Below are 21,033 nucleotides of genomic sequence, written 5' to 3'. Positions count from 1 at the left end.
AAGGCTACAGGAGCTTATTCGTTTATTCCCTCAGTCTCACTATTAGGTTTTCTGACCCCTAGTGGTCACACAGAGGAACTTCAACTTGCCTGAGTGTTTCTTTCACACTGCTCAACTGTGTAGGAAACTTGCATCGACTTGTGTTATTGTCTCCAACAGGACTTTATTTTTGATGCTTAACAAAACAGTTCACACGGGAAGTGAAAGCGACTATTTCGTAACAGGGTTAATACACATGATGACAAGTGCCGTCTGACTCACAAGTAATAGTGGGGAGTGCTTTGTCATCCTAAGACAAGTCGAGGTATTTAGTTCTGCCTTGCAATCATTACATCAATGTATTATTTGTCACGTGAATTCACATAAAAACACAATTTCAGTGACATGTAATGTCTCAGAACCTTCAATTCGTGCATTAACAGAGATAACAGCGCTTTCAATTTTGCAGTCAAACTGTAGTGCGAAGGCACTAATGCTTCTGCCTAAGTGCTAAAAATAAACCTGACCACAAACCAACAATACGAAGGAACAGCACAAGGAGTGCTTTGAAGCATGATTACATTTGTGCCATGAAAAAGTTTCGACATGCGTACACATTTTTTTTTTTTTTTTAAAATACTGATTTGATCTTTTATAAGAATTTACTGTTGGCAGTGTTTTACCTCATACATGTGCTGCTACACACATGTAAAACTCCAAATACAGCACTTACTGAGGTGCACGCTTTGCTAATCCTGTTCGGTGCTGTCACTCATTTTAAAAATACTTAAGTAATCATTCTCGAAACATGGCACACATTTAGGTTCTTAAGTAACTTAAAAATGTCACACTGATCACAAAGTAATACAGCAGAATTTACTCTATAAGACTCGGCTAGAAGGCAAATCAAAAACAATCACGCGAGTTAAGAAACTTATGTCTACAGGCCAACGGAACAGAAAATTACCACGTCAGGAAAAGACACTCATGCTCAATTATACTGGTGCAAAACTCATTCTTATAATGGCTTCAATTTGTATGAAATAAGAATCTTAATTTGGGTATAAAGAAGTCTTAGGAGTGTGGGTAAAACTGGTTACCAGTTTTCACAGAGACAAACCCGGTAACAAAAGAAGTCAATCTTTCTGTTGATAAATGTAATATGAAAATAAAAATCTGAAGCAAAGCCACGTTGCTTTAAAGAACAGGAAAGTGAGCAGCGTAGAGGGTAGAGAAGCAAACTCCAGCACCCACTGTTAAATCAGCATTTTTCATTTCAATATTCAGCACTGAATGGATAGTCCTTGTGCTTCGTGCTCCTACAGAGAGAAAAAGAACAGAAAAAGGGAAATTAAAAAAAATAAGGTTGCCCCCGACACGCGACATCTTCTAAACAATGTCACCAAAAGGAAAGAACAAAACGATATATACGATCTCACCAATGCATTGGGCAGACTCTCCAGTTCCTGTTAAATCCTAATATAGTCTTTATTTCCTCCTCAGTTAGTTCAAAGTCAAACACCTGCAAAGATTTAAACAACAGTCTTCAGGCAGGAGCAAAAAGACTAAGTACGCGAAGCACATTAACGGCTAATCCTAGAAAACATCTGAACTATTTCCCAGCTAATTACCTGGAAATTCTCCTGAATGCGTTGAGGTGTGATCGACTTGGGGATCGCGATCACGTTCCTCTGGATGTGGAAGCGGATCAGGACCTGGCAGGGAAGGAGAAAGGCTATTAACGTGTGAACGTGATCAAAGGTCCTAACTTGAAGTGTAATAACAGCGAGGGCCATGTGCATGGTATTTGCACCCTCTTCTTTTAAAAAGGAAGAAAAAAAAGGAACAAGCATTCTTCTTCTTCTTCTGTGTGTGTGTGTGTGTGTGTGTGTGTGTAATAACTATTTAAGGTTTTGTTTAGTTCAATTTCATTACTGATTTATTCCAGCCAGTGCTGTACCTGAGCTGGTGTCTTCTTGTGCTTCTCAGCAATGGCTTTAATGTTCAGATCTTCCAGCAGTGATGGGTCTTCTGGTTTAGCCCTGCAATTTCAATACAATCATCCGGTATTATATACCAAACCTGAACACATCGCATTCATTTCGCAGACAAATCAAAAAGGTAGACAAAATAATGAAAATACCTCAGAAGAGGGCTAAAGAATTTCTTCTAAATGAACTTAACCACAATCAAACCGCTGCAAAGGCAGGTAGCTGGGCAAAATGTCAAACTATCAACACCTTTGTGGGGTTTTCAAATTCAGACTAATAAAAAGAGCTTTAATGACACCAACTTATCTCCGCAGAAACAAAATAAAAGGTTGTTACTTAATATCTAAATCAGGAAAAACTATGCCAAACGCAGACAAACTGCATAGACAAAGAGGAAAAACAGTCACAAGTTGAAACTAACCAAAGGGATGTAAACTGACATAAAACAGAATCAGCATTCAAGCAAATATGACCCACTTCGTAGCAGTGTGGTGATATAGATAGGCAAGTCCTGCCTCGTTTTATCTGGACACAACTGACCAGGGTCTGTCCGGGGAGCCCAGGGGGCTGTAGGCGGTCACCGAGATGCCCTGGGAGTGGCAGTAGTTGATCAGCTTCTCCTGGGTCAGGTACGGGTGGCACTCCACCTAGGAGGGACAAACACACAACTCTTGGGACTGCACTGCAGAAACCAGGGAGTGATGCATTAATCACATTTTTACTTTGCGTGTGTAACTGTCCAGCCTTCGAGTTTCTACACACACACACACACACACACACACACACACACACACACACACACACACACACACACACACACACACACACACACACACACACACACACACACACACACACACACACACACACACACACACACGGCTTTACAGTGGCTTCAATTATGTTCAATTTAAATCAAACTTTATTTCTATAGCACATTTCATATAAGTTAATATAACACAATGTGCTTCACACAAAAGCGACATAAATAAAACACTTCATACAGAGTTATACAGAGTAAAATATATACACGCACGCACACACACACACACACTTAATAGATCAACATTTAACAGCGACAAACTCAGTTATTCATAAACTTTAGTAAAAAGAAAGGTTTTTATCCTTTTTTTAAAAGTGTTCAATGTGGAGGCCTCTCTCAATTCCACTGGCAGGGTGTTCCATATCTTTGGGGCATAGACACAAAAAGCAGCCTCCCCTGCTGTAGAGTTACAGCGAAGGATGGTTAAAAGACCACTGCCTGTGGATCTGAGGGTTCAGATGTGAATCTGTGACTCCTCAGTGTCTTGGTCAAGGACACATTCGCTATATTTATGTAAAAAAAAAAAAAATATCTCTAATATATCACTTCCTGCTTTTTTTGTATTTGCAAAGAACAGTTTGAAAATCAAGAGTACATTTTTGTGATCGCACTGAGCATAAGCCTATAGAGCCTACTATACTTATTTGACCTTATTCTGAGGGATACATTTGCTCTTATTCAATATACGAGAGCTCTTTGGTCTGTGTTTGATGACAAAGGGCAGAAGGCTGCTGTAATCGAATATACAACAAGACCAAACAAGACAAGACATTGATGATAAAGGGTGATTCTGAAAAACAGCAAAAGCATAAGGTCACCTCAGCTAAGTGGTTCAGCCTAAGGGGGAAGCTGCTGTGGCCCATTACGAATTACCAAGACATCAATTTCTCAGACCTGATAAGAGGAGATCATGATGATGCCATTATGGCCCCTCGCTCTTTAAGAACAGCCATTTTGACATGCACTGTATCTGTTTTCTTGCTGCTCAGCAGCCTCGACTCAAACACGTTTTATCTAAAAAGGCTGCATATGTAAGTTTAAACAGCAGCTGGCCCCCTTGGTTATCAGGGACATTTATTTTTATTTTTTTTGTCTTTGTGTACCTGGTTGTTGGCTGGCTTGTATTTGAGGCCTGGCTTGTTGAGAATAGCTTCAATCTGCTCCTTGTTGAAGTTGGAGACACCGATAGCTTTGACCAAACCAGCATCCACCAGCTCTTCCATCCCCTGAGGAAAAACAGCCTTGAATGAGTTTTGGATTGGAGTAGGGGTGCACCGATCCGATATTAAGATCGGATATCGGTCCCGATATTGACAAAATAGCTGGATCGGAAAAATTAACAGATCCACGGGCCGATCCAATTTTGTTAGTTTTTTTTCCCCCCCTCTGTCGCACGCGTTTTTCTTTCTGACAGATAACAGATATGAGCTTAAAAATGCAATGATTCTGGTTTTACATGATAACATCGGACACACACACACACCTTTGTTATGCTAATTCCCAACACGTTTCTATTTTGTTCGATACTAGCGGGTGGTTTGTCAGTTTAACTCACCTCCCATGTCTCCAGGAAGTGAGTACTATCACTGATCGTCTCACCTGCGCCGTCCAAAGGAAAGAGCTCACTGCCAGCCTGTAGAATGACAAAGGGATTAATAGCCTTCGGGTTTACACCACACTTGATATTTTTCACACACTGCTGAAATAATAGTGTGCCTACCTTGAAACCCATGGGCCAGTGCACTAGATAGAGATCAAGGTAGTCTAGTTTAAGATCACTGAGCGTCTTCTCACAGGCTTGCCTCACCAGGGACTTCTCATGGAAAGTGCACCACAGCTATTACATAAAAGGACAGAGAAGTTAGCTAGCATGCATGTTCAGAAATCCAGTATTAACACACTTTACATACAGTAAATAAACAGTTCCAATGCCTACTTGTGGAAGAAACAATAATAAAGGACGTGCGTATGCACCCGCAACTCACCTTGCTAACAATGAAAAGATCCTCTCGTTTGGCCACGCCATCCTTAATCATGGCCTGAACACCCTCTCCCACCTCGGCCTCATTCTGGTAGACATATGCTCCATCAATGTGCCTGTAACCCGCTGAGATGGCTGCTTTCACCGCCTCTGTGACCTTGCCAGGTGGAGACTAGAACAGACAGGGTGATGGTTACTTACTGTATTGTGGTCCAGACATACTGTGTGCCATAATAACACCAAGGTATACTAATTTGGTGTAATTACAATATATTAACGGTTTATGTTAACTTCAGTATAACACACATGCAAATTGCACAAAAATGCCATTGCCTCATGTCTAAAAGGGAGTTTTTAGTTCCTGATTTTGTCCCCCAGTTTAGTTATTGGGACTATTTGCGACTGGAAAAGGGCCATAAGATTAGTTAAGTTTCACAGTTAGTAATCACCATCTATTTTATTGTTATTCTAATGACAAGGGTTATTCGATATTTTATGGAAGAAAATCACATATGCTTTACAGCGTAAAGCAAAGAAACAGCAATCTTCTCAGATGATTACAGATAATGTTGCTAATATTAAAAAGGTACGCCAAACCTCTGGCAGTCCCGTGAACAAATGGAAGTACAATTGGCTGTTCAAGCTGTATCACACTTACATAAGTGTTGGTGCTTATAACAACACTTGAATTGTGTGTGTCACACTGAATGAAGTAGAGCCTGCGTGCAATGAATATTGTTATCTTAAAGTTTGTACAGCGTAATTTGACCCATCTGATTTGCACACGACGGTCATGCTTCTAGAAACCTGCTAGGTTTAGATTAGCCATGGTTGTACCAACTGAAATTAAATATCAACCCACATTTACTCGTAAACTAAAATACAATTACTGGTGAATTAGCTATAGCCTATAATAGGCAGGTATGCCCAGAAAAGTCAGATTTAACGACGTTAAGGGTCTCCATTTGTGCTTTCTGTTGCCACATCTAGCTAGCTAGCTAACGTTAGACAAAAAGTTAACGCTAGGTAGGACAAGACAACATAGTAACGTTAGATAAAAAAATAAACGCACCTTCCATGTCCCCAGTCCCACAATGGGCATTTGTGCACCGGTGTTCAGTTTCACTGTTGTTGCCATTTCTCCAAAGGACGAGCAGACCCTAAATGCAACTGTAACAGTCGAGTAGAGGAAGCGAATGCAGAGAGCACTGTGCTAAAAGAACGCTTGCATCGTCGATCGATTAACTATGCCTTTTAATTAATTTAGGTGAGAGGTAGTCGTGAAAGGCCACAGAGCCACACGCTCCTGTCAATCCGGTTTTTTTTATTAGTCAGTCCCAATTCTTAACCATTTACACTGGGGAGATGTAGTGGTTTTTGCTTATCAGCAGTTGTAGAATAAGTATAAGATATTTTACTTAAGATACTTAAAAGCGACTCTCGGTTTAACTAATTTTAATTAGGCCTACTTAATTTACAGCTGGATAAATCAATAATAGCGCATCATATTTTATGTAATCATTTGTTTTGTGTGTACAATTTTAATCAGCAAAGTAAGCACCAGTATCAACATCTGCCAGATAAAGAAGAGTAAAAAGTGTATTTCCCTTTTAAAATGTAGTGTATTGGAGATATTCAAACAAAGTTTAAGTAACATATGCATGGTAATCAGGTGCAATACCTGGGTAAATGTAGTACTTAAAACCCATGACAAATTAGGGCTGGGAGATATGATTGAAATCAATGAGGGCATTTTTCCAATATGGATATGTATCTCCATGGAGAAAATGTGTGCAAATCACATATAAAAAAAGTAGTAAATAATGATCAAAACGTCTAATGCATTCTGGAGTATTTAGATTAGATTAGATTAGATTAGATTCAACTTTATTGTCATTGTGCAGTGTACAAGTACAAAGACAGCGAAATGCAGTTTGCGTCCAACCAGAAGTGCAAAAAAAATGTGATATACAAAGTAAAGACAGGTGGTGCATAGGCAGGACAATACATATATTGCAGTGTAATAAGAGCAGAATAAATATGGCTATGTGATATGAACAATGTATGAACAACATGCAATGTGGTAGCAGTGACATACTAGTAGTAAGAATAATATAGATATAGATATATGCATTGCATTAACAATATATAGTAAGAAAAACAGAATATGGATATACTGAATGAACCATATAGACAGATATGTACAGTATGTATGCATGATTTAGCAAATTTAAAATATTTATTATATGTCTTATAAATGGTATTTGTGTGTTTGGGGAGCCCTGAACTTTCAAAGGACCTAAGATAGTTCCCAGACTTAACCACACCTGAGATCCACTCGGCAAAATAACACCTGCCTTTTGCATGTTTTTAAAAGTTTGTGTTGGTTCTATCATTGAACCACTAGAGGGCACAATTGCCACACTTAACGAACATGAGACTGTCTCCTCGTGTCACCCAACGGAGTCCCCAAAGTAAAATAATCACATAATTTCATACACTAGCCAATATGGCCAGTAATTACAGTGACTGAAATGATTGATCAGTACTGTTCAAAACCTCATACACACATCCAATATTTGATTTAACTTAATCCATTAAAATGCTTTAGGAACAAGCTTTGAGTATATTCATTGTCTGGTCTGTAATGTAGGAGATAATATTCTTTTTAATTAGTCTTTATTATTTTGACAATGTCCTCATGGTATTATGCACTGTAAAGGAGATGCACACGCACGCACGCAGCGCAGCGCACGCACGCACGCATGCCCTAAGAGACAGCTGAAAGAGGGAACAAACACAAGGTGTCTTTTTTTTTTGGTCAGAATCAGATAAAAACTCACAGACCTTTTACTGAGCCATTCAACACTCTGAGCAGAAGATAAGAGAGGGAGAAGAGAGCGATATAAAAAACATACAAAGGGAAAAGTTATGGGAGCCAGAAGCCGCTGTGTACCTCACAATGGCTCTCGCTAAAGTTTGGGTCTTTTCTGATCTTCTCCCAGCTGGACGCCTGCTTTTCAGGCCCTGTCTCCTCTGATCTAACTTCAGACACTGGAGGGCCTTTTGCCAGCATGCAAACTGTCAAAGTACCCCAGGAATCAAACACCGTCGCATGCTGTCATGATCAAAGAACCACAGGTAAACCAGACGAAGACACAGCCACATACTATTGCCATCTAAAAGAGGGGCGGGGGGGAGTTTTCATTTCAGAGGCTTTTATTTTGCATCTGCAAGCGGATACCTTTTCACTGGACCGAGTGCATCGATTGACATAAAGGAAAAGGGAAACGGCCAGGCATTTGAAGATACGACAGAGGCCCGAAGTAAAACCGAGTTCCTCTCAAGGAAACTACTGGACAAAGAATGTAGACGTAGGTGAGATTTCAGAGTGTGTTGCTCAAAGAATTTGAAGAGAAAAGGGGAAATATTGATACACTAATGGTGGTGGTGTGAGAAGTAAACATATAGATCACAATGAGCAACTGTCTCCCTTTCCATTATGTACGGACATAATGAATGCTCAGTGCAGCTGGTGGTGTCCATTCTTTCCTATAGGCTCTGCATCAGATCAGACACTCCACCAGTAAGACCTAACCTGTCCTGGGGAGATCAAACACCTCATTTCATATCATGGCCTTTGCGCCATTCTCTCCACCTCTTGTCTCTCCCATTGGCCTTGGCTTTGCTGTTTTTTTCTCTCTGTTTCTGCCCTGGGTCATAATCTCCACCCATAAATCTAATGTTGAGTGTCAGCTCCCGCTGAGTTCACTCACACGCTTGCATTCCGCACATTCTGTCTATCGAACAATAACAAGATGAGGGAGAGAAATCCCTACGTCATAAGTAAATCAGAGCCATTTGTCTAATGCATTACATGTTCTCGGACACGCTGGAGATTACGGAGGCTGATTTGATCCCTGCAGACATCATGGAAAATAGTTCTTTAAAATGTTCAATAATCCCACTCATATCTGGATTAGGTAGACCGTCTAGATTGATATAAAGATGAAACAATTATTCAGTTAATTCGATCGGGAGAAGATTTATCGACAACAACTTTGATAATTGATCAATAACTTATATCATTTTTGAGCCAATTTGACAAAAAAATGTCTTCTACAATAGGAAATGAAATATTTTGGGGATATTTGGTGTATTGGTTGAACAAAAAATTGTCACTTTGTTTTTCTGAGTTGTGCAGCACATTTTCCACTATGTTGACATTTATTTGACCAAAAAAAGAATCAATTATTCAAGAATTCAAATGATGGTAAGTTGCAGCCCTTAATTGATTCTGAAAACAAAAATCGAAAAGATAAAGTGGAATGCACACACATATTCTTGTATATTTTCCTACCATATACAACTTTGAACGTCTTCAAAATTGCAGTGACAATGTCAGGAAACAATTCACGACAAAGACAAAGACAGATTTGGCTCATACTGTTAATTTAATGGCATTTTGCTGCACAGGGCTATGTGTGGAAATCCGTTAAGGTAATTTGTAATGCAATTTGTAATATTTTGTGAGGAAAAGCGTCGCCACTACAATCATGACGTAAAATGCATTGGTGTTGGTATGTGAACGGTCACATAGCACTAAAATCGTGTTAAAGCCTTGGCTATGTAAACAAGCGAAGCTGCTGCCTCTACCAGAATAGTTCAGCCAATTTATTTAGTTAACGTTACGGAATGTATGTGTGAAAGAGCCTCTATACCAACTTAACCAAATTGAAAGAATGCGCTCTTAAATAAAGATAGGAATAAAACTCCATACAGTTTTTGCTAATTTCTTGGATTCCCTTAATACGTTTAACACTTTTTTTTCCCCAGTTCTATTTGCACTAGATGTCTTCGGAACAATTTCAAGCTACTCCTTGCAAGGAAGAGGACAGCTGCATAGAAGAGGTTTTGGTTTGTCTGTTGTCTCGAACGGCATGTGACAGACAGAATGAGTGTCCTCACATGACCACAGAGAACTTAAGATATTGGGTAATTGGTACATTTCTTATTCTGATGATGTGGAAATGATGTGCATCCAGTTTACACAACGGAAGTTCGCCAGGCCTCTAGGGGGAGCACTAAGTGGAACAGCTCTTTTTTCTTTACTTTTTTTTAAAGATACATTTTTTTTGGCCATTTTAGGCCTTTATTTGTATATGACAGCTTAGACTTGAAATGTGAGAGAGAGGGGGAATTACATGCAGTAAAGGGCCGCAGGTCGAACCTGCGGCCGCTACGTCGAGGAGTAAACCTCTATATATGGGCGCCTGCTCCATCAGGTGAGCTACCCAGGCACCCGAACAGCTTGATTTTCGACCCCATGGGGAGACAGAAAGAGAGAGAGAGAGAGAGAGAGAGAGAGAGAGAGAGAGAGAGAGAGCAGATGAGAGGTTTGTTTTGAAAAACGTGCATATTCATTTTCACGTTTGGCCCTCGTCTTTTACAATGTTATAAAAGAGCAACAGGTTTACATAGCTATAGTCTCGCTTTGCTAAGACCCTCCTCCAAAGCGCGCTGAAGGAGGGTCTGGCTACTCCACATAGCATTCGGGGATCGGAAGAGAACGTGCTCTGGTTTAATGGCATTTCTTTAAACCAATCAGAATCGTCATGGGCGGCGCTAAGCTCCGCACAGAACCACAGCAAAAAAAGAAAACTCAGATTGGACAGACGGTCTAGCTAGCGGTCTCAATTTACTCTGCAGAGATCTGAGGAGCAGTCAACAATGGTCCTCATTAATTAAAACCGGAGCAATCCCAGAAATGTAACGTCAAGGATATAGACTAACATAGCTACCGTGTTAGAGACAGACTTCTACAAGAGCTTGCTAGCTAACACTAGTTAGCCCATATATGTTACTGAAAAGTAGAACACTTATTAAAAATCTAATTAAAAAATTAGGAAAACAAATGATCCAGTCTCTCTGACATAACCTCGAATTCCGTTGTGTAAACTGGATGCAGTGTTTTTCTGTTGCATTTGCTTTCGGGGTTTGTGTGCTTTTCATTTTGCATGGTTTCTGTATTTGCAGCGTGATTATGTATTTGCTTGTGTTGTGTGTATTTGCAGCACATTTGCTAAATGCTACGTATGTGTTGTCAAATTAATGAAGACGTTTCCTTAATTTGCTTGCGTTTTGTCTATTTGCATGTGTTTTACTAAGTTGCAGGGCGTTTGCCCCTGTCAGCCACCGTAGGATCCAAACCACACATTCTATTGTGTATTTTCACATGCACTTCCATACATGGTGAACACACAGCCATGGCCTTGTCTGTGAGCAGAGGTGTCTCCTCTCTGGCCCCTCAGACACAGTTTGGGTTTTGGCTTGATTAACCACTTAGTTCAGTCTCTCAGACACAAGATTGCAGGGAAAAAGCAAGTAATGAAGTGCTTTTGAATTTGCATTCCTGAGAGCTTTCACAGATGCCTTGATTTCAGTCTGCCTTCGCTGTTTGTTCTTCGTCAAGAGATGTCTGCTATTTTAACGGTAACGCGTAACAAGTGTCCATCCAACCTCCTCCATATTGCTCCCTCATCAACCTAACTGCCATGAATAAACACAATCAACATGCATCTGAAGGGGAATATGGAGGCTTTTTCTCTCAAATCGTCCCTGATGGGTTGTTCATCATTGTCATTATGCAGATTACAGTGTGACCGTGAATGCAATATCGGAGCCCTTTTCCTCTGGATTGAAATGTCACCGTTCCATAAAGCTGACCGAAAACACTTGTGTGTTTTGTTGTAAAAGTTGAGCAGCGCTAATCAGTTATGGACAAACTGTCTCAAGAATATGAGATGAACAGCATTTTCAACACTTGAAAGTCAAGCCTTTATTTTTAGTATCGACTTTGACAACAATAGATGATTTTGTGTGTATGCTGCATTATCAGCTGAAGTATCTGCTGTAATTTACCAGGTAAGTACCATGATTTGGTTGAGAATTTCCAGAAAAATCTCAGAAAAAGGTATATCAGACAGCATTGTAAGACTAAAGCTTTTTTTTTGGTGTTTTTTTAAATTTTTAACATTATTTGATTCATTTATGAGCGAGCGTGATTATGTAACATGATGACTTGCCTGAATCTGTGATTATTTCTGTCTCCCAAAATGGGGCAGTTTACGTAAAAGTTTCCCTTTGCACTCCGCTCCTGGGTGCTAGAAAAGAGGAACTACAATTTTGTTTAAATCTGGGGCCCTTTCACTAGTCCATGCTTCCAGGAATGTTTAAACATCAATAGGAGGTAGACCAACAAGCAAGTTAATTTGGATAATCTGAAGGTGGACTTAGATAAGATAAGCAGATAGTAGATAAGCAGACATACAGTATACCAAGGGGACCTGTCTTCCATAACTTCAAATTAAAAAGGTAATTCATTTGAGATTCCATTCTTTTCCGAATGCAAATAATATTGTCCTGCAATTTAAAGTGTGCGGTGTGCTTTTTAAAAGCTGCCTTTGCTGATATTTATTTATAGTGATGGAGATAGAAACCTTCACTTCTCCACAAGCAACATCCTGTTTAACAGGAAGTTCTTTAGTGGCAAGTTGGAATGTTATTGGATATCAGGAACACATTTTTGGCTCTTAAATCCATACAGTATATTTCCTATTCACAGGTATATAGATATTAAGATTGGGCATGATTTGTGTAGATAAGGACTAGCAAATTATTAATTGCGGAGAATTGCAGAGAAATTGCATGCTCATCTAGAAATCTTTGCCAAATAAAGTTCTATGTAAACCCATACTAGGTTTAGATTAGATTTTTTTTTTTTTGGAGAATGCAGTGAATGTTTACTATCGTTACCAGACATCTGATGTCAATATTTTTAATTGTTGTAAATTATATTAATTTCTGACACTGACAACTGTTTTTCAAATAGAAGTTGCAATAGTAAAAGTCCTGCATTCAAAACTTTACTGAAGTAAAAGTACCAGTACCAAGTATTAGCATCAAAAATATAAATAATATATAATATATAATCATATATATGCTGTTGGGCAGTTTGTGAATTTTCCCTTGGGATCAATAATCTGATTGTATAATAATAATAATATGAATACAATAATCTAATTAAGCATCTAATCTTTATCCATAATAGTACAACATCATTTATTTGTCGATTGTAGTTTGTATTATTACTCTGAATCTGCAAAGTCACTAAAGGTATCAAATACATGTAGTAGAGTAAAAAGTACAATATTTCCCTCTGAAATGCGGTGGAGTACAAGAAAAAGTAGCAGAAACTGGAAAATACTCAAGTGAAGTGAAAGTAACTAAATATTGTACTTAAGTACAGTTGCAGAGTAATGTATTTAGTTACTTTCCTTCACTGTAAAAAACAAACATTCAATAGACATTTACTCCTCTCAATTATTTCATGAAACTGCCTTTGTAAAAGTCCCATTGCAGCGTTAGATTCCTGGCATCACTTTGACATGTTGTCGTCCTAGCGCGGGCATGTAGAATGATTGTGAGTGCAGCTTTGAAAGATCAGAATGACACAGCGGGAAAATCTTTAAAGTTCCTCATGGGGTACTTCCTCTTTTTTGTCACCTGATATTGTTTACAATATATAAAGAAAAATCCCTGTGAACTTCTCTAATCTTGCATCACGAGAATGTTGTTTTCAGACCTGTGCGTGTGCCGGTTCGGGGCTGGGGAGGGGTAAAAAAACGTGTGAGCGGATTGAGCTATATGGCAAAGAGGGTGGACGTGTGTAAAGGCCTCATAGGACGATGAGTCACAACCAACATGACTAAGTTTTTCTAAAAGAATGTTGAAAAAATGTCTGTTACACATAATCCAGTATTAGATAAATTATTGCATCTGATTAATTTTGGGAAAAAGGACTTCAAAGGTTTATAAAAACTTCAAACACAGATTTCAGTGCTTTGTAATTTTTTATTTTTATTTTATTTTATTTTTTATCAAAGATGAGCCCAGGTGAAAGAAGTTGTGTCCGTGGTGTGTAGCTGTGTAGTGTGTAATCGCAGAGATGGATGTGTGCAGTGCCACATAGCTGGAGTATGTTTAGAGGATGGGGTGCAAACTTGGAGTAGTGTGCAGCAGAATGGAAGTGTGCAGTGTTACTTTGACATTTCAATTCATGCACAGGGTACTCCAAGAGTTTTGCAATTGGTGAGTCATGACTTGTCTGCAATGTCATATAAAAACTGAGTTTATGAACACGCGCCTTCTGAAATGTTGGAGGACTTTATTATTATTTATTTTTTTATTTTGATTTCAGTTTGTAGGGGTGTAAATTGAAGTTTCAAGAGGAAAACGCAAGCATGAGCAATGTCTTTTTTTTGAGATGTTGAATGGATGAATACAACACCATCTTGTGGTCAATCTGGAAATTACGACTTGGATTTCATTTCCATTTCCACAGAAGTGCATTTCCTTAATAATGCCCTGTCCATTATTGTTTAGGCTTAATTAACTGGGCTTTTGACTAAATTAATAGTAATAATAATGTCAACCATGTAAACTATTATTAGTCGTATCAGTATATTAAGGTAAACAGTGTGATGGAGAGATGTGTGGAAGAAGAGGTGGGCTGGAGGGAGTAATGTGCTGGAAGAACGTCAACACAGTCTGCTCTGAGGGCTGACTTCAAAGTGAGACTGTGGTAACCTCCTCTCAGCGGTGGCGCACACCGTTGACCGATGAAAAGCAAAAGTGAATGTTCATCCACGGTCTACAGCCTCTTCCTGAAACCACTCTTTGAAGTCACAAAATGGATCTGATTGACTTGTGAAGTGAAGACACATATATAGGATAGAATAGAATTATGTTTGACAATGCACATGCCTGCTGCATGTGTTATTTTTCCACAGTTTAGGCCTAATTACATTGTATATAAGCATATTAAAGGTCCCCTCTCCTCCGCCTTCCTACGTTTGTACAGAATGGGTACCCACAATGCAATAGGACTTAAAGACTACGATACATCAGCTTTAGTCATGCTTGCAATTTTTCAAGCAATTTTTTCTCTAAGTTTTTTAATAAAAGTTGATCATACACATGATCATAAACCAGTCTGTTTTATAGGCATACTTAGAATATAGCCACATGTAGGTCTTAACATGTGTTTTGACTCTCCTCTAATTTGTAGGGCTTGTAAACTGTGTGGCTTTTTCCCCAGACATACTGTACCTGCCTGTCTTATCCCCAGCGACTCACAAGCAGTCCCGTTCAAAATTCTGTTTCGGCCTCAAAGATCATCTAATTTCAGACATTACCTGCTGTAATATGATGTACCAGAGAGACACACTCAGATGGAAATAGGGCTAATGTAAGTTATGAGTTTTAATTCAGTTAAATCTCTAATTCTAATTCTCTTAGTCTAATGCAGTTACAGTTGTGTAAAGGCAACAGTTGAGAGGTAAGCTTGAGTGTCAAGTGTCTGAATATGCACTGTTGTTAATGCATTATGGGTATCCTATCAATAACCCTGGACCTCTTCAGTGCAGCTTATAACGCTTTAATGGAACTAAAATAATGAGTTAAACTAAAGTGATATCTTAAAATATGAAGAAAAAAAATGTCCATACACATTTTGCATGGCTTCTCCAACAAGTTAGTTCATGTCAAAACTATATTTAAGTGATTGGAATAAGAACAAACAGTCGAGGGACAGCTAAACCACAGGTTTAAATCAACCCTTAATGGTGACCCTAAGCTCTTTACACAAACTGAATACACTCTGTAATAATGACCTTGTGTGAGGGGGTGTATCGTAAGAAGACTTTGCCGGTGTGTTCAGTGATAGAGGCTGGATCTCCTGTGTGTCTGAGCTTTTCATCATTATCGTGGCTCGCTGACTCATATCTTGAGCACAGGGAACAAAACTCTCGCGGCGGCCTTGTTCCCGACGCAATGGGACACCGGGAGGGACAATAAGAGAGAATTAGCGCTGAAAAAAGCAAATAAATAGGTGCTTCAATACATGACAGCCCAGCAACAAAGCCCACTGTGGATGAGAGGGAGAGTGAGAGACAAAGAGAGGTAGAGAGAGAGGCCTTGATGAAAATAAATAGTGGAGCTCAAAGGGAGGCAAGGGTTGAGCGGATTGGAGGTGATGATGAGTGGAGAGCTGTACAAAGTAGTACATCTATGGGAAAGGTTTTAATGAGGCAGACGGTGGTGTGTGTGTGTGTGTGTGTGTGTGTGTGTGTGTGTGTGTGTGTGTATTTAGTCATCTGTGACACAGACACTCATAAAATCCTCAGCAATGATACTCCAAACTTCCTGTCTCCATGTGGGTGGTTTAGGATTTGAGTAAGTGTGCAGACAGATAGATAGATAGATAGATAGATAGATAGATAGATAGATAGATAGATAGATAGATAGATAGATAGATAGATAGTAATAGAGATGCAAATTTAAAGGAATTTCCTTTAAGTATTATTGGATGTGATAAAAAGCATTAAAAAGTTGGTTAATCCCAAAAAAAAACAGACGCAACACAAAGTGAAAATGTTTCCATGATAACAGCGTTTAAACTAATGCCATGGACAATAATTGCTACAAAAATCCAACTAAATTAGGTATTTGAGCAATAAATTAAATAAACTTGCAAATTGCAAACCGTTGTCACTATGAATTATCAATGAAAAGCCAAAAGATTTATTAAAGCAAATAGTGCTACACAACATTAGAAGATGTGTATAAAATCAGACTGAATGTTGGACAGCCACAGCATTTTTGTTGACCGTAGCTGCTAAAACAACTGCCGAGGAGGGACAGATGTCCCAGGGATGCACAAATACTGAAAAAACTTTACCAGCCCAGGAACTCTTTCTACATTTCACTTCCTGATTAACACTCAAAGAACGTGGCTTCGAAAATTCATGACTACTGTTTTAATGTTGTTGGAAAGTACTGCTTGTCCCCAGTTTTGGGCTTGCAGTGAATTGGGCAGCTGTCAGCTAGTTCCCACACTGTACCCAACAGATAGATGTTTTTTAACTGTAATATGTCACCAATCTAGAATTATGAACAATGAACAAATCTGATAACAGAGACTGTGAAGCAGGCCTGCAGCCAGATGTAAAGAAGTGTGAGCAGCGCAGCGGCTTCAAGGCTTTGTATATCTTCAGAGCAGCAGGAGGCCTTTAGGTCTACTGTCAGATCTCAGTTCTCAGTCAAACAGGCTCAAATAGGAGTACCGCTTGTTGAACAACCAGAGAATAATAAGGTGGTGGTATCATGAATTCAGCACATCACGGTCACACTGTTTGTAGCGTTACATGGCCATTCAAATCAACAGTGAGCCACGTTAGCTGAGATAAGCTAATTAGGGTGGAGAAGAGGACACCTGACACTCTGAAGGCATGCTTCCTGGTTGGGATTTACACTAAACAAGGTGCGGGCCTTGATCTAGAATCATTAGTTATGTCCTAAAAAGTCTCTTTCTAAGGTAATGAGATTATCTACGAGGCACAATTTCAAATGCCACCAAGATATTATATTATGTTATATATATAGAACATTGTTTCACTTGAGTTTGAAGGACTTCCATTCACTGAATGGAATTTGGAAAGCAGCTGCCTCTTCCAATGCTACCAACAGTGCATTATATTATCCCTCTCTTATAACACTGTCTGTGTGTATGATGTGAAACAATGAACACAGGTTCAATGTGAGATCTGCATTTAACAGGTGGTTATGGGTATATACTGTACGTGTGTGGCTGTCACTGTCAACTCAAGGGAAACCGCAATGTCTTACAATGGAGATGATGAATGATGACGAGTGAGTGGTTTAACCTAAAGTTATTATAAAAAAAACATTTGTTCAATGTTCATACCAAAGCTCACACAGATCTTAAACCCAGGTTGGGAAATGTTTTTACAGGGTATTAGTCAAGCAATAACCAATACGTCACTGAAGTGGTCTTCTGCAGGTATATATTACATCTCTGACCCCGAGCCATTTGCGCTAAATACACACTTTATGGGTTAGCATTAGAGCAGGAGTAGCTGGGTGACAAAAGCCTAGTTGAGGGGCATTACCTATAAAACACTCTTCGTGTGTTAGGCCAGTTCATTGTTATTTGAGAAAGATGCCTTGCTCATGGGCTAACAGAGAAGCTCACAAACCACAGACAAAGACTTGGGCTAATCCCACACAGACAAACCACTTGTTCCAAATGAGCATTCTTGGAGGAATGCAGCTACAAAACCCTATCTCTACATTTACAAAAACCTGTTTTATCACGCCCACGTCATCTACGCATTTTTACACAGTGTCTCGAACTGCCTGCCGAATTCTGCAGCAAAGGTATTCTGCAATGTTGGCGACAGAATAAAAGGCAATTAAGCACTGTTTGCACCATGCTTGGACAGCCAGGCATCCGTATGCCTTGCCAATTAACCTCCCACATAAGGAGAGAGAAGGAGAAAGAAGACAATCTAGACTCCGAGATTATAATCACACACATTCTCTTTGTGTTCAATCAGTTCTGCATTGTAGCAAATGTATGAATCTCCTATTTTACATGTATTCTCCATTAGTACTCCTGTGGCAGTGACAGCTAATTTGCACTCAAACATTGTAATTTAGATATAAAGTACTTACTTCATACTTGCGCCCTTGGCTCCCCCTGGGGCCATCGGCTATTGAGGATTTCTCCCCCATCGTAACCATTTCTGGGTACTTTTTTCCAGTGCGTTCCAGCTGTAGCTCGTCACCTTCATTTCAGCCTTCAACAAAGAAATTAAGTGGAATGTTTTTATTTTGTATTATGGCACCAGTGATGCTCAGTGCTAGAACTTTTCATGCATCTTTCGTTGGCTTGAAAAAGAACTGAAAGAAGGTCTGAATTTATTGAGTTAATTAAAAGCACAGAGCAAAGCAATGCATGTGATGCATGCAATAAAAAGGTTATATCTGTACTGCCTATTTTCCATTTTTATTTGTCCTTATCTCAGACTTGAGCATCTTTTGCCCGTGATTGTATTCAGTGACATGATATTCATGTCACAACAAAACTGGCACTACCACTGTAATACATCTATAAATGTATTCCAAGAAAATACCTTTTTAGCTGAATGGGTTATATCATTAACAATTCATATAAAAGGATGGTTGGCAGCAATGTTTTTCCAATCAAATTGGCTTTTAAGTATGTATCAACTGATTCTGGTTAAGTCACAGCCTCCAAGATGCTTTGATCTGGGGCATGCTGCCTGTTGTTACTTCAGCCACACAACAATCAACTTTGGCCATCCATTCACTTCATGATGGAAATATTAAAATTGTATATAATTAAATCCAATGAGGGGTCATTTATTTACTTCACAAATAAACTCCAGTAAGATACTATTGTTACTGGACTGAATAGATTTGAGAGAAAGGAAAGTGGATCATTTCCGGAACACTGAAATAGCTGGAAGGAAAATTCTTCTATTAAAAAATAAAGTGTTCAGATCTGATAGCAGACATTAAGGCTCCCAGGAAGTTAAAAAAGACGCACACATAGTTACTGTACTTTTTTGGGAATCCACTAATGTTATATACATCAGTTGAAGGCAAGTAAAGGATTCAGGCTACAGAGAACATACATGACAGACATCCAACCCTGTGACTAATATGTGCTAATGTAGCTGAAAATGTTCCTTTAATATTTTTAGAAGATACTGTCCCACTTTCAAGATTAGCAACAAGTACCACTATGGTAACCATTGTAATCAGCTCTAATGTACAGCTGTCTAAAGTAGTCTATGTCCACGATGTTCCACTTCCGGGATTGCTCCGCTGCCGACGAAAATTCCGCCAGATTTCACTCATTTCAGGCCGGGTATCCGATATCTTTGTGTTAACATTTCAAACTCTGGTCGATTATGAAGACTATGGTTAACCTTTTCTCAGATCTCTGCAAGGTAAATCGAGACAGCTAGCTAGACTATCTGTCCAATCTGAGTTTTCTGTTGCTTGACTAAAACAACCTTTGAACGTACACCTGTTCCACCAAAACAAGTTCCTTCCAGAGGCTATTTTGCAGAGGTGCCGTTGCTCCGTACGTCGCTTAGCGCAGCCCAAGGCGATTGTGATTGGTTTAAAGAAATGCCAATAAACCAGAGCACGTTTTTCTCCCATCTCGGAATGCTGTGTGGACTCGCCAGGCCCTCTTTTGCTGTGCTGTGGAGGAAGGTCTGGCAACAGACAAGTCTAAAGTAACTGGTGGAACACAACTTCTTTTTACTACTGATGATAAACACATGCAAATGCACGCATGCAACCACATCTACTAGTCCATCTCCCTTCTAGCCTTTCCTCAACGTATTTACTGAAAAATTCAATAATATATTTGAATTATATTTATACATTTTAAAGTTAATAAGGACAATATAATAGTTCCATTACATAATGTGTTAATGTACTGACTAATTGTTAATTTCCTTTGTTTTTGTTGTCGTTGCTTAGATCCACTTCCGGGTTGTTAGAAATGTTCCAGTCGTGCTCCGGCCCAGACAACCAGTGGGAGATTAGTCAGAGAGATCACGGACAGGGTTTTTATGAGTCTGGACCACATCCATACAGCTGGCCTCAGTTCTGCCCCACTCGGCCCAGCTGTACTGTTCATCATTCCCTCTCTCAGCATCCTTATGATGGAGCCTACACCACAGCACAAATCCCTGTTTGGTGCCAATCCCAAAACACATGGAAGGTAGGTAGCCACCACAGAATATTATAACACTGTATAAATGAGAATCAAAGTATTCGTGACTCAATTATGTATCAATAAGACACTCTATAACCATGCTAGCAGCTTGGTGAGGCTGTACTTATGTACAGAAGTTATTTGAGCTAAATGCTAATGTCAGCATGCTAACAGGCTCAGAATGACAACGTTAACATGTATGTTTACCGTGGTGAACATCTTTAGTTTAGTGTGTTAGCATGCCATCATTTGCTAATTAGCACTAAACAGAAAGTACAGCTGAGGCTGTACTGATGATAATGTCATCAGTTTTGCAACCATAAACCAACTAAACCAAAGTTGACACAAAAATTCGAATTTGGACGTGATGATAGCACAAGATGAAAGTTAAGAAAAACTGTTTATTTTGAGGGAGTCAAGAGTTGTTGATATATGTCACTCTTGACCAAAGCATTGGCCATGTGGCTAGCACGGAACCTTGGATAAATTGAAAGACACATGTCAGACACTTATATCATGTATATAAGACACATTTGCATTTGTGTTTTATTTACATCTTTTGTATTCATATTAATGT

At 39.2% G+C, this 21,033-nt stretch overlaps 2 protein-coding genes across 3 annotated transcripts in view; one reads left to right on the top strand and one right to left on the bottom strand.

The window, feature by feature from the left end:
- Positions 1-138: 138 nt before the first annotated feature.
- LOC144537735 (aldo-keto reductase family 1 member B1-like) lies at positions 139-6,007 on the bottom strand. The gene is made up of 10 exons (XM_078281587.1): positions 5,847-6,007; positions 4,779-4,946; positions 4,514-4,630; positions 4,349-4,426; positions 3,897-4,019; positions 2,511-2,617; positions 1,940-2,021; positions 1,611-1,694; positions 1,419-1,501; positions 139-1,298 (listed from the first exon to the last, which is right to left on the bottom strand). The coding sequence occupies exons 1-10, from the start codon at positions 5,910-5,912 to the stop codon at positions 1,256-1,258; spliced, it is 951 nt and encodes a 316-aa protein (XP_078137713.1). The 5' UTR covers positions 5,913-6,007; the 3' UTR covers positions 139-1,255.
- A 6,012-nt stretch (positions 6,008-12,019) lies between these two features.
- tfec (transcription factor EC) overlaps positions 12,020-21,033 on the top strand; it is a 48,460-nt gene continuing 39,446 nt past the window's right edge. The window contains exons 1-2 of one of the 2 annotated variants that reach the window (XM_078242888.1): positions 12,020-12,148; positions 20,219-20,462. In XM_078242888.1, coding sequence (XP_078099014.1) covers positions 20,241-20,462 — 222 coding nt within the window. In that variant the 5' untranslated portion in view covers positions 12,020-12,148; positions 20,219-20,240. The remainder of the gene's footprint in view (positions 12,149-20,218; positions 20,463-21,033) is intronic. The other variant, XM_078242889.1, reaches the window with a different exon arrangement.

The sequence above is a fragment of the Sander vitreus genome, chromosome 23 (assembly GCF_031162955.1).
Source record: "Sander vitreus isolate 19-12246 chromosome 23, sanVit1, whole genome shotgun sequence".
Taxonomy (NCBI): Eukaryota; Metazoa; Chordata; class Actinopteri; order Perciformes; family Percidae; genus Sander; species Sander vitreus.
This window is presented reverse-complemented; position numbering and strand designations above follow the sequence as displayed.

Excerpts from the sequence above, each read along its gene's own strand:
- LOC144537735 (XM_078281587.1), bottom strand. The coding sequence starts at position 5,912 with ATGGCAACAACAGTGAAACTGAACACCGGTGCACAAATGCCCATTGTG. Across the intron at positions 4,427-4,513 it reads ACTGGCCCATGGGTTTCAAG|GCTGGCAGTGAGCTCTTTCC; the intron begins GTAGGCACACTA and ends GTCATTCTACAG. Across the intron at positions 1,695-1,939 it reads ACAAGAAGACACCAGCTCAG|GTCCTGATCCGCTTCCACAT; the intron begins GTACAGCACTGG and ends CTTCCCTGCCAG.